The sequence below is a fragment of the Neltuma alba genome, unplaced genomic scaffold (genome assembly GCF_004799145.2).
Source record: "Neltuma alba isolate B1F8T4 unplaced genomic scaffold, ASM479914v2 tig00012539_pilon, whole genome shotgun sequence".
Lineage (NCBI taxonomy): Eukaryota > Viridiplantae > Streptophyta > Magnoliopsida > Fabales > Fabaceae > Neltuma > Neltuma alba.
In genome coordinates this window covers 440-15,047 of record NW_021637003.1, presented here as the reverse complement: position 1 = coordinate 15,047, position 14,608 = coordinate 440, and the positions used below count along the sequence as shown (strand labels likewise).

At 31.5% G+C, this 14,608-nt stretch overlaps 1 protein-coding gene across 1 annotated transcript; it reads right to left on the bottom strand.

Annotated features, from left to right (window-relative positions):
• Positions 1-7,218: 7,218 nt before the first annotated feature.
• On the bottom strand, positions 7,219-12,334 carry LOC114728517 (TMV resistance protein N-like). Its single transcript, XM_028915431.1, has 7 exons — positions 11,776-12,334; positions 10,005-10,086; positions 8,978-9,121; positions 8,576-8,872; positions 7,673-8,488; positions 7,350-7,579; positions 7,219-7,249 (listed from the first exon to the last, which is right to left on the bottom strand). Exons 1-7 carry the CDS (start codon positions 12,261-12,263, stop codon positions 7,219-7,221), a joined length of 2,088 nt encoding a protein of 695 aa, XP_028771264.1. The 5' UTR covers positions 12,264-12,334.
• Between the last annotated feature and the right edge of the window lie 2,274 nt (positions 12,335-14,608).

Genomic DNA, 14,608 nt, shown 5'->3' with positions numbered 1-14,608 from the left:
GGCTATTTCCTGAGAACCATAAAAATACCATAAATCTTCGAAATGACTAGCAATAGAATTACACACAGCACGTGCTATCTGTAATTTGTAAAATATCGTTCCCCAAATTCCTACCATTTTGACTTCCTTATTAGACCTAATATCCAAAATTGAGACTGCTTCTTCTCGATCCCAGGACTCAAAATAACCCTGAAAGATCCCCATGAGGTAAAGGAAATTTATCAATCCTTCTACAGACTTCCCGAGTAACCCTTTTAGTAATAATATGCTCGTCTTCTATTGCATTCCTGACCAATTCAGAATGAATTCACTTTTTAGTCTAACAAAAGACTATGATATATTATTTCTTATCCTTAATATAAGAACTAGCTGACTAATTTGAGTAGATTAAGTAAGTTTGTTAAGTTTGTTATTTATCATAAATATGTGTTATTTTTTCTAAAATACTCTTACTAATCATATGTATTAATTCGAATTATCATTTAATAAAATCTTTAACATGTGCAATATACTACGAGGACTACTTTAAAAAAAAAAGATAAATATAAAAGTCAAAGTGGATTGAGGTTTTATATTTATAATTAAAATAAAAATTAAATTAGTTCTTATATTAAGGACAGTAGGCAGTGCTACTTGTAGAAATTTACCAGCGGCAGGGAAGCATCTTTATCAATATACATACTACATGCATACATATATTATTCCACATGTAAAGTAGAATAATGCTTATTAGAATTAGTTAAAATCAAAATCTATATTTTATACATAATATCAAATTTTGAATAAGTCATATTCGTAAGTTATAAAAGAGATATGGGAGTAACAAATAGAGGAGTGCTGAAAAAGAAGAATGATTAAGAGAAAGGGTGAGGATATACTTGGGAATGAAATAGCAATTGCGTCTTGAGTCAGCTGCTTCAGCCAAAGCCAACCTCCATTTTTGCATACGTTGTTTGTCGTGTTTGAATATCTTCTCAAGCCTTGCAAATACTTGGCCGCAACTCCCTGTTTGATGTTGCAGCTCTAATGGCTGCATGTCATATAATATTAGATAAACGAATCGATATTCTATTCTGCAGCACTCAAGAATGGTTGCAAGACTATCCAAACAATATGTTGAGGATGCATAGTTTTTGAAGATAACAACGATAGCTTTCATTTCTTCCTTATCAGACATGAGAGATTCATCGTTAACAAAGGCATGGATTCCTCTTTTGCGCATGGAGTTGTAGAGATGACTAACAAAACTTGAACAATCATAATCACCGCTATGACTTAAAAACACATCATAAGTCCATCTGAATGGATATAACGCTCGCTTTGCCTTGAGACTGGCCACACTTGGAGCTAGATCTTAACAAGTACATCAGAACGTTATCACTTGAAGTTAAAAATTTTGGTTTACAGTCATTAGTTATAAACTAGTCAACTTGCATAAATGATAAAACAGACAGAAAATTCAAATCATATTTTTAAGGGAAATTGATCTCAAAGTATAAATAAAATAGAGAACGACAAGACAGGCTAAAGAAATATGTCAATCTAGCACAGTTTGGGCCAAGACTCTAAGCATAAAGCCAATTGCAAAATTGATATTGTCTCAACACTCTCAACACTGTCAATTTGACAAACAGGAGTTTTGTTCAAAGGAAAGGGTTAGTTCTTAACAAAGTGACAAATCAAGGTTTGAATATATACTATGAGATGTTTTCATATTTAGTATCCATCACTATCTCAAACAAGATTGTATCCAACAAAAGGATACCTGTGCATAACCAAAAAAAAAAAATACAAAATTGAATTTTTGAAATTTTGAAATGAAATCAAATTTGTGAAGACCATCAGACAAAATGCACACTCTAACCATGATCATACTTTATTTTGCATCTTTTGATTACTTATTTCTTTACTTTTGAAACGATCAAATATTTATTGACTTCGTTAATTTATATTTTGGCTTCTTATTTTTATTCACTATTTTTTAATTTTGTTTTTTTATATGAAATAAGTGTTTGCTACATTGCGTCATAATTTTTTAATCATTACTATTTAAAATAGTCAGTATACTATATTTGTTTACCTTAATAAGTGCATTAGCCAGACTAGTTAATATTTTTATAAGAAATTACTTTTAAAAAAAAGAATTGAATGTAGAGATTGCAAATAGAAATATTTATTTGTTCATCCATGCTCATCTTCTAAAAACACATCGAATAGAAATATTGAGCATAGAGTTGATTAAAGTTAGTTATTCCAATAATTCCTCACTGGAGTTGAAATCTTGCTCCAAGTCATTATTGCAGTTGTAGAAGTTATGGTATTTTCGCTTGGGGTAATCAGGCTTCGTGAACCGAATATTCTCCATGCCATTTTCTTGCTTGCATACGTGAAATCCAATACACTGGATCTCTACACCATTCTTGTGTGTTCCAATTTCTTGCTGGACAGAAACTCTAAAAAGAACACACACCACAATTGCAGGGAACTGTTTTTAGACCCAGAAGCACACTGAATTTCCCTTGCTATGGTAATCAAACCATTTCGGGATGCTTTCTCCTGGCAAAGAAAAATTTAGTGGAACTTGTTTAAATTCTGACACTAAGTTATTTTCAAATAAAAGTTTAACTAATTGTCTGATGATTTATCTTGGTGGACTTGTATTTGTAACCTTCCCTTTTGAACCAATTTCTAATCTTTTTTCTTCATGTTATTTTCATGTTTTGCCTTGTTCAAATTATGGTTGTAGCTTTAGCTAAAGAATTTTATTTTTTAAAGGGAAAAACCAAGGTAAACTTCAAAAATGAAAAAATATATATTATTATGATTATGATTATCATCATTATTATTATTATAAAGGCCCAAAAAAATTGGGTTTACAGGCCAGTTTAAAAGCCTGAATTGTTAAGATTGAGCTTAGTTTAATGAGACTTTCTGTACGTTCGGTTTATTGGGCCAAACTCAAATAGGCCCTGGATTACGGGTTATAGATTTAAGTGCCTTTTCAGAAGAGCATGAAAGCAAGCATACAAAAACAACTCACAGATAAGAGGAAGAAGACCCTGGAGAATTGAACATATATACACGGTCATGCCTTGGTGTCCAAGAAATTGGAAAACTGCGAAAGAAGAAAAAGAAGTTATGGAAGAACTCACAAGAGTACAGATCATCACATGAATGGGCATCATGATAATTGAGTATAATGTTCCATTATTGCCTCTTTCGACATGCTCATGTATATACATTGCGTCCAAATTTATCACACTGCTGTAATAACTTCTGTTCATAGAACATTATAATAACTTATCGAAGTTCATGTTGGAATATATAACTCACTTCAAAGCAAGGTATATAATGGATGAAAAAGAATCAACTAAACGTATATTTGTTGCTATAATGAAAAGTTACAAACTTAGAAAGGGGAATTATCCTCATATATGACATGAACTAAAGCATTCATATATTGGAAAAATGGCAGCAAAAACATTCCAAATATATAAAACTAGTATATTTGTATTGCCTATACAAATGTATTGCTAACAACGTGACATCAGATATTTTTGTGTTGGGTAATTTTGGTGCTTCAATCAGTTGAAATACAGAACAGTACAACGTATGCCTAGGAATGGAGGTCGATAGTTCTAACTTCTTGCCATTATAAGTAAGTATATTTCTATCAATTGTAATTTTAAAGTTGCTACAAATGTGACAAATTTGCATGGGACAAAAGCTAAGAAAAACAAATATAGCCAAGTTATATGTGTTATCAAAACCACGTGGTGCAGCAGAGCTTATATATACTATGTTAGAGAATGTCAGTGGCAGACATGAAAAGAAATAGGAAGGACAAAAAATTACCTCGGAAACTCATGGAGCTCGTGGCTGACCCAAGTGAATTGACAAATTTTGTTAAATTTGAATCCCAATTCATATCCTCCATAGTTTGTTATTTCCCCTCTGAAAGATCCACTAGTAAAAGTATTGGATACCAATCGACCCTCACCATATGAAGCGCTCCATAATGTTTCAAGCATGGCGCTTCTTTCCCTCAGCTTGTGTCTCTGAGCTGTCAGTGTCTTCTTTCTTTCTCTTACCTCGTTCTTCCTTTCTCTGTAGCTCCGTTGGCCGGTGACCTGCATCATAAATTTCTTGGATACCAAGACTTATTAACAACTGCCTATCCCTTGTCCTGAAAATGATCCTGCTTCCTTTACCAAACCGATCACATTCTCTAATTGCTCGTACCCTATCCAATTCTTCAACATCTTCAATAATTACAAGAATCTTCTTCTGTGGGAACCAGGGTTGTTTTATCAAATCACGGAAACCATCCAATGTGGAAACACTGCCCTTCCTGACTATTTCCCGAGAATTAAAAAAATACCAAAAATCTTCAAAATGACGAGCAATAAGACGACTCACATCACGTGTTATTCGAACTAAGTCAAGTGGTTCCCAAATTCCTACCATTTTGACTTCCTCATTAGGCCCCACATCGAGAAGTGACAATACTTCTTGACATTCCCTGTCACACTGTTTTGGGTCCCAAAAGATTTGCGTTGAGTTCAAAACGTTATGGAGGGAAAAAATTCCGCCAATCCTTCCATTGAGGTTCAAAATGACCTCTTCAATAATATGGTCGTCTTCTTTAGCATTACTGACAAATTTAGAAGAAATTCACTTTTTAGTCAAACAAAAAATTACGATATGCTATTTTTAGAAATAAAAGCCATGCTCCCCCCCTCAAAACATATTTCTCCCAATAAAAATTAATAGCATTCTTAACATAAAGAATTAAAAATTGAAATGTGGTAAAATTATTACAAAAATTTTAAAATAATATTAAATTCAGTCACATATATTAAAAAAATTACTAAGTCATTCTAGTGATGAATAAATTTGTAATTCAGACGTGTATAGTTATTAATTAAAATAATTACATAAATCAAACATGTTCCCTTTTTTTTTGTCCTTTTTTTTCTTTTCGTGCCGAGCCTTTTGATCATTGAAAGAATTCAATTATACTCTTTCGATCCTTAATATAAGACCTATTAACTAATTTGATTAGATTAAAAAAGTTAGGTAAGTTAATTAATTTAAAAAATATGATATGTTTTTCCTAAAACACCATAATTATCTTCCTTAATATCTTTCTTTTCTTTTCTACTTGATTATAATTGAGGGAGTATCCATAGGGATAATTTAGAATAAATAAATAAATATAAAAAATATATCTTATATTTAAGATCAAAATCAACTTAACAATTAGATCTTATATTAAGGACCGGAGGAGTATATGCATATGGCCATTGTTCAATAACTGTGCCTAAACTTTTCAAATTTTTAAAAAATAGTTTTGAACGTTTTTGGAATAAATATTCAAAATTATTATAAATTCAAAAAATTAAAAAGGGGTCTTATGAGCTTCATTTTCTTATTTTCCCCTCAATGCAAGTATGATCTCCATTTCCATTTGGACATCTGGTTTGATTTGTGCAACACAAGATATACAATACTTATTATATTACTAATATGAATTTGCAATTCGATTTTATTAATTTTTATTCAAATACATGAAAAATACTTTTCATTTACAAAATTATGCTTTTATCCTTTTTCATTCTACTCATTATGGGAGGAACCAGGAATAATATATCTCATGTTAACCGGTAGTAGCAAAGCATTTTTATCAATATATTATTCCCACGTAAAGTAGAATAATGTATATTAGAGTTATATTGATATAAAATCAAAAACTATATTTTATATGCAACTAATATCAAAATTTGAATAACTCATATTCATAGATTATAAATGATACTACTTTCGGTCCTTAATATAAAAACTAGTTTAAGTTTCAAATTGATTCTAAATATAAAATCTCAATCCATTTTGTCTCTCATATTTATTCTTTTTTTTTTCTAAAGTAGTCTTTGTAATAATTGCACATATCAAATATTTTTATCAAATGACAATTGATTAGCAAGGATATTTTAGGGAAGATAATACCTGTTTATTACAAATAACTAACTGAACTAATTTTCTTAATTTATTCAAATGAATCAATTAGCTCTTATGTTAAGAATGGGAAGTAGTATGTCTTATTTATGAAATTTTTGTTTAATGAACCAATTTGAGATATTGAGTATTAATAGCTAAAGTAATGTCCAAAAATAAGAATAATTAAGAAAAAGGGTAAGGACATACTTGGTAATGCTTCTCAAGTTAGCTGCTTTAGACAAAGCCAGCCTCCATTTTTGCACTAACTGTTTGTTGTGTTTGTATATCTTCTCAAGCCTTGCAAATACTTTTCCGTAACTCCCTGTTTGATCTCGCAGCTCTAATGGCTCCACGCCATAAAAAATTGGATAAACAAATCGACATTCTATGCTAAAACACTCAAGAATGGTGGCAAGACTATCCAAACAAGATGTTGAGGATGCATAGTTTTTGGAGATAACTATGATAGTGGTCCTGGATTCTTGTATTGCTTTCAATTCTTCCTCACTTGTCTTGAGAAATTGATTGTTAATGAAGGCATGGATTCTCCTTTCACATAAGGAATTGTAGAGATAGCTAACAAAACTTGAACATTCATCATCGTCACCTCTATAACTCAAAAACACATCATAATTCCATGTGGATGGTAATAACGCTCGCTCTGCCTTCACATGTTCTTCAATTCGTGAAACCTGGGCCTTGAGATTGACCACACCTGGAGCTAGGTCTAAACAAGTACATTGAAATATTATCATCTCAAGTTAAAAATGTCTATTTACATTTGTATTAGTTATGCAGTAGTCAACTTGTATAAGTAATAAAACAAATAAGCTTCAAAATCACCATATTTTTAAGGGTAAATTAATCTAAAATTTCTTGTAATTTCTCTTTTTTAGTTAGATCATATCTGTTTCTATCGTCAACTCCTTCAATCCCCATCTTTGTTTCACCTAGTTTGTTGGATTTGTTGTCATTACTAGTAATCAAGCAATGTTTTGACATGAGAAAGATATTAAAGTAGGTAACACAGAAAAAAAGGAGAAACCCAACCTTGGTAAAACATGTTTTCTTCAAGTTCTTCCCGGTGTTGTGGATGTTGTAATCTTTCCCAGGAGTTACTATCAATGTATGTTTTCCTAGGATCCATAAATCGGATGGCTGTTGAGTTTTTTTGTTGCTTATAAACATGAAGGGCTAAGTGAAATTGATCCCTTTCATTTTTCATTTCTTGGGCATTGCTCTTGATGGAAACCTTCACATGATTCCATTTATTTCGATGTGGGAGTTCAGCCTTGGGAATCATACTTTGTAGATCGCATATACATAAATGATCCATTTTCATTGTTGATAACAGAAGCCACTCAGAAGAAATATCTAGCTTGACGTCATTGACGTGCACCAAGAATGAACAACTGAAGAGAAAATCCTGATCTTGTTTCACAAGAATCCATATAAAAATTGTTGGAAACACATCACGAACCCAAAAAGACACACAGCTTCTCCTACTATAACTATCAAGATTTTCTGGGAATTTACCTCCAGGAAAGATAAAGTTTGTTTTCCCAGGTTGCAAGTTGAGTACCTATCAATTGCATTTGAAAGAAAAAAAAACTAATAAATAAAATGTAGAGAGATGATTATATACACATAGAGGGAGGGATAGAAGAAGAGAGACCTGATACAATACTCTGCTTTCAGATCTTTTTGTCAATGACATGCAACATATGGCACTGAATTTTTCCAAGTTTGGTGGCATCTCCTCAATATGTTGAAGTCGGTTGCAATGATCCAGGGAAAGATATTTCAAATGGTGACATTCCTTGATGCATGCTGGAAGGGTCGTAACACGACTACTGAAGCTTATATCTAAATGTATCATATTAGTGAAGTGAGAGAGGCAAAGAGCAAGAGAGTCATCTGATAAATTGCATTTTGAGAAGCAAAAACGTTCCAATTTCAAAGACAGTGCATAGCAATCCAAGTTTTCTTCTTGTCCTTCCTTATACATCTTTATATGAGACAATACTTTAGAAGAAGTTGCATTTAGCTCCCAAAGATTTGGCAGCAAACAAATGGTAGTTGGTAGTTGCTCAAGATAAGGACATTCCTCTATGTTTAAGGTTTCAAGTCCAATGAGATTACAAATTGAAGATGGCAACACAATAATGGCTGTTCTACCCAAGTGAAGATTTCGCATATATTTCATCTCAATCAATATCTCTGGGAAACTATAGAGCCTTGAACAACCATAGAGGTTGAGATTCTCAAGAGATACCAGTCTAAGGTCTGGAAGCAAAATTTCCAAGCTATTGCATCGCATGGCACTCAATTCCTTCAATTTATTTAAACACCCAACTGAATGATGGATTTCAACTAAATTTGTGCAATCATCAAGCCACAATTCTCTTAAATTAAAAACTCCAGATAAATCTGGAATTTGTTGTAGAAATTGGCAATTTCTAAAATTCATGCGGCTTAAAGTGTGGAACTTCTGCAAAAACAAAAGTAAATTCTTAGAAAGCTAGACACATAAACCATGAAGAAATATGACAAGTGTTAGATATACATACATACGTACCTTCGTAAATGGCTGGAGTGTATCAAAACAACTATTCGACAAGTCAAGACAAATAAGTTCTGTTGAACAAATATTATGCGGCAAAAACTTGAAAGGATACCCCTTCCATTTCAACCACTTTAAACTCTTTGGAAGATGTGTGGGGCATTTTGAAATAAAGCTTGCATTTTTTATCACAAGGATTTTGAGATTTGTCATCTTCATGAATGCCTTTCCACTCCATTGCATTTGTACTTCATTATCTTCAGAAAAGTCTTCAGGTAGGTCTAGAAATATGACTCCCACTTTATTGGTTCCCTGTCAAAATGAATAGCACACAATAAATTTCAAAACTTAGACATGCAAAAATCATAACGTAATTTTAAAGAATAAAAAATAGAATTCATATATCAGTGATCTTACTGTGTTTCGATTTAAAACATGAAGAATATCTTGGTAGAACCATAACCTACTTCGTTTACCGGGTTCATCTGGTGATTCTTGTCGAACAATTTCTTTACCCATATCTTCAATCACGTCATGCATTAACACCTGATCTCCTTCAATCTTATGAGGGATTTATTGACTAGAACATTAATAACATTATCCAGTGGGATTCCATATAAACATAACAACATGCCCTTAACTTCTCCTAATTCCTCACCTTTGGAAAAACAAGCCAAGTGTAGAAAAATTTCTTTCTCAAATTCTCCTAAAGCATCATAGCTTAATCGAAGGACTTCCAAAACTTTCCTTCTGGAATTCTTTTGAATTGATCCAATGCAGAGTGCCATTCATTGACTCCTCTACCACATAAGTGAGAACCAGTCACTTCTAAACTAATGGAAGTCCACAACAATAACGTATTGCACGTTTAGAAACCTCCATGAAGTCAAACTCCACATTCTCCTTTTCAAAGGCACACCAACAAAGCAATTGAAGAGATTCCTCATCATTTAATTCCTCAACATTATAAATACTCTTCACATGATGACTTACTAAGCAACTGTTTATCCCTAGTCGTTATGACAATTCTACTTCCAGGACCAAACCAATCACAATTTCCAGCTAGTGCTTCTAATTGTTTCAATTCATCAACGTCATCAATGACCAAAAGAATTTTCTTGTGGCCAAGCCTATGTTTTATTATTGGTATTCCTTCATACCAATCACCCAATTTGAGATCCTTCTCCTTGACTAATTTACAAAGCAATGTCTCTTGAAGATGTGCCAAACCATTTGGCATTTTAGAGTTTTTCCTCACATCAAAAAGAAAACATAGCCTTCAAAATGATCAGAAATCAAATTATATAAGGCTCTTGCAATCGTTGATTTACCTATCCCACCAGGTCCTACAATTCCAACCATTTTATTTTTCTTAGTAGAGCAAAGATCTAAATGTGAGACCACTTTTTCACTCGAGACACAAGTCCAACAGGGTATGAGTAACGTGTAAATGATTATGAATACGATGAATCCTCGCTGATACTTCATTGGTGATCTCTGTAATATGTTCTTGCTCATTTGCAATCCTGAACAATCAGAGAAAAGTTCACTATTAATCAAACTAAAAATTATATGACGTGCCAAAGCTAACTTTTGTCGTCTTCTATTCATCCTTATAAAAGGTCTCATTCCTTATCCAAGCAAATATGTAAGTATTGTCAGGCAAAACACTCAATCCATATTATAAAAAGAATAAATAAATAAATTTTTAATATAAATAAAGGGAAATGACACAAAAAAAAAAAGCACTCCAACATGCTAAACCCAAATTTAGGAAACTAACGGTTCATAATACATTAAAGGGAAGGAAACTAAAATGGCATTTTAAAATTAAATAGAAATAATACAAATGTCTTTTGCTTAAAAAAACTGCCAAATTCAAGGATGGTCATTAGGTCATTAATACTTTACTATTAATATGATGCCAAAACAAAAATACACACACATATATATAAATTTAACTATAATTCATTCACAACTTTTTGAATAAAGCTTAACAAGTCACAGTTTTAATTTAAATACTTGAGAAATGAGAAAAAATCATATATTGAGGAAACATTCAATTCCTAAACTTCGGATGTAATAACAAATTTTCAATTTATTTTACTAATTTTAATATAAAAATGAACATAAGGGTATTTCTGTCATTTTGCTTCAATTTCAAAATATCTATTTAAGGCGTGGTATTATGAATTATTAGCTGCTAAAATTGGAATTCGTCATTTTCAAGATTCTTTTTGTGTCTTTTTTTCAATAAATAATATATATAATTATTGCTACATATATGTATGCCTACTAAAATAATTATGTTAACTAATAGAGCTGCTCTGCATTGGGTGAGAAAGGATAAGGAAATTGTTTCTCTTCTCTACCCTTTCCCTCGACTACCGTCCTCCTCCACCCAAGACCATATCGTTTTGGGTCAAAAATGAAGGGGTTTTTCTTTGACCTTAAAAATAAAAGGGTTTGAATACTTTTTTTTTAACATCAAATATTTTAAAATACTTTTTTTAAGAGCATTCATTATTCTAAAATAATAATAAAGGGGTTTGGATGCTTTTTTTTACACTAAATATTTTAAAATACTTTTTCTAAGAGCATTCATTATTTTAAGATAATTTTTATACTCTCAATAATCTAAAATAGTTTTTAAGGAGAACCCGCCCAATACCTTAAAATAAATTTTGGTATACTTTGTATTTTAAAATATGTTTTAGTATCACTCAGTATTCTAAAATAAGTTTTAATGCATCTATCAACATAAATTTGTTTTGAAATAGCAATTAGTATTTTTAGTTTAGAGTATTTATTGTTACTAAAAAAATATTTTAAATATCAGGTGTTATTAGAATAAAAAGTTATTTTAGAAATCTAGTTGCTCTATTGAAAAAATATTTTAAGACGATTTTGAATACATCAAAAATTATTTTAAAACACTGATGAGTGTTTATAAGAAAATATATATTTTAGGCTGTTTGAATGTATCAAAAAATTATTTCAGGGTGAAAAAATTATTTCAAGATAATCTTTTGCACGGGCTTTTCAAAGAAATGAAAACGACAAAAATGTAATCAAAAGCCTTACATTTCATGTTGGATTTGTATTTAATCACGTCTAATTAATCAGGTCACGTTGTTAGAAGAATCTCAGAAGTCAGAAGAATAATATTCAAATAGTTTAAGAAAAATAAAAAAGCAAACGGTAGAAAAACATACTTGGCTTTGAGATGACACCCTTTCAAATTAGCTGCTTGGGACAAAGCCAACCTCCAATTTTCTACTTGTTGTTTGTTGTCCTTAAATCTTTTCTCCAATCGAGCCAAAGCCTCTGCATAGCTTGCTCTCGGACGTCGCAACTCTGATGGATCCACATAGTAAAATACTGGATATATTAACCGACCTTCTTCTTTAAAGCACTCGAGAATCTCTACAAGTTCCTGCAGGCAGAATGTTGAGTTGGCATAGTTCTCGGAGAAAACTATGATAGCTATCCTGGATTCTCTTATGGCTTTGATAAGTGCTGGTGTTATTTCTTCTCCCGTTCTGATGTGCTCATCATCCATAAAGACACGGATTCCTCTTTCATGTAGAGATCCGCGAAGAAAGCTAACGAAACTTAACCGAGTGTCTTCACCATGAAAACTAGGAAACACGTCATACTTCCATTTGTAATCAATACAAGAGGACACTGCTGGTTGAGCCATGACAGCAACGTCGTGCGTAGCTAATTTTAGCAGACTCGCAGGAGCCTAGAATAAAGCAAAGGAGAAAGATGTCGTCCTTGGGCTGGAAACAATGAGAGGTTGACAGAGGAGCTCTTGGTGGTTTTGGAGAACAAGAGGCGGTCATTACCCATTTGTAGTACGACCCTATTGGGTCATCTCATCCACGTACAGTAAGTTAGGGGCCAAAATAGTCTTGTTGATTAGGGCAGCTTCCCAGAAGTTACTTGGATTATAAAGCTGTCATGCATTCATTTCTACTTTTGCTAAAGCTGTCATGCATTAATTCCCACTTCCTGCAGAAGGGTTAGAGTACGGATCAATAATTGAGGCCGATGCCAAGCCTCCACGAAACTTCCTCATAAAGGATTTTTTTTATCGAAAAAATGAAATAAGCCCAGTCTTAACATAAATAATTAAAAATCGAAATGTTGTAAAATTGTTTAAAAAATGTAAATGAGTATTAATAAATTCAATTCAATTTAGTTAAAAATAAAGTCACTATAATTACATAAATCAAGTGCGTTCTTGTTCCATTTCTTGGGGACTAAAGTTTTTTTTTAATTGAAAATGCCATTGGGCACTATTATAAGTTTATAACGCCGTTAGACCAGTCCAGACAAGTATATAATCATGTAGTGAACGTCAGTTATACGAAGGGGCGAACAGGCTTCCACGAAGCTCCGCCGTGTTTCCTTTGAAATTTAGGATGCATTTGGAATGAGGAATTTGAAAAGGGGAGAGGAGAGAAAAATTTTAATCATTTTTTTTATTTAGCAACACACAAATTTTAAAATGGAAGAAAAAATTTTAAAATTTTTTTCTTCCCCTTCCCTCATCAACCTCCCCTCTAAAATTAGAGAATTTTGAGGTAAAAGGCAATATTTTATCATGTTGTGACTATAAATCCATAGTTATTTTAATATCTCTATACTACCTTAAATCCTTCTCTTATTGTCTCCAAACGCTGCTCTCTTATTTGTATGACCAAATATTTCATTTAAAGATGAGATACAATACAAGTTGTGTCTAAACATTACTTCACCTTCTTTTCAATAATACTTAATGCTCTAGAATATATTAGAATTTTGATATAAATATTAATCATATATTAAATGTATTTATAATCTATTTTATTAAACATTCTATAAAATTTAAAAAAATAATCTTAAATAAAATAAGGGTAAAATTGTTTATGTTAAAATATTTTTCCCTCCCTCTTTTCATAAACCAAACAAGGTAATATTAAAACTTCTCCCCTCCTCTCCTTTTTATAAATCCAAACAAGGTAATATTAAAATCCTTCCACTCTTCTTCTCTCCCCTTCCCTCCATTAAAATCTCTCCCCTCGCCTTCCTCTTATTGAGCCAAACACCCTTAAAAATATTTGGATGAAATCAAAATCATAATTTTAAAAATATTTTTATAATGTACGAAATAAACATGTGGAAGGATTTATCTCATTTATAAAAAAATTTTTTTTTATTGTCAAACACCCTTTAATGGCCAACAGCCTAAATAGGTGTTTAAGAACACCAAAAAATACTTTTAAAAAATATCTTTTTATAAATAAGACAAACTTTTTTTATATATTTACTTCATACATCATATAATTATTTTTAAATTTATAGTTTGATTTTCATCAAATTAAACACTCCTTCAATTATGTAAATAATAGATTAGCTAGATTTAGTGTACAGCTGTAAATTGGCTAACACCATCACGTGACTAGGGTATGTTTGGATGAAACAAATCGTGGTTTAGAAAATAGCTTCTGGAGAATAGATTCTGGTGGTGTTTGGCAAAACCAAAACCTAGGTTTCAGAAGCACTTTTCCGCAAAACGAGATAACCTCCTCCACATATTTACTTCGTAATCCGTAAAAGTACTTCTGAAACCATGGTTTGGTTTCTATCCAAACACCTCCTCTGTGGAGAATAGATTCTGTGGAGAATAGATTTTGTGAAAAGTAATTCTGAGAAGTGAGAATGTTTGGATAGTTATTACCAGAAGCACTTTTTACATGTGAAAATTACCAAAAAAGATATAAATTAATATGATAATTATATAAGGGATAGATTTTATGATATATTTTGATTTAAAGAAATAAAATTGTTAATGAAATAATTTTTACTAACATAATTAATAATATATAAGATAATATAATTAATACATAATTAATATGTGTATATATATTTATAAAACATAATATTAAATATGTTTATAGAAAAATGAATTTTTTTTTTGCTAACAGAAAAATATTAATTTTCTTTAAAGATTTTAACATGAAATTTCATAACATTTTTCAACAACTATTTTTTGTAATA

Coding starts and splice junctions, on each gene's coding strand:
- LOC114728517 (XM_028915431.1), bottom strand. CDS start 12,263: ATGGCTCAACCAGCAGTGTCCTCTTGTATTGATTACAAATGGAAGTAT. Junction 8,873..8,977: donor ATGTTTTAAATCGAAACACA/GTAAGATCACTG, acceptor TCATTTTGACAG/GGAACCAATAAAGTGGGAGT. Junction 7,250..7,349: donor ATTTCTTCTGAGTGGCTTCT/GTTATCAACAAT, acceptor AATCATGTGAAG/GTTTCCATCAAGAGCAATGC.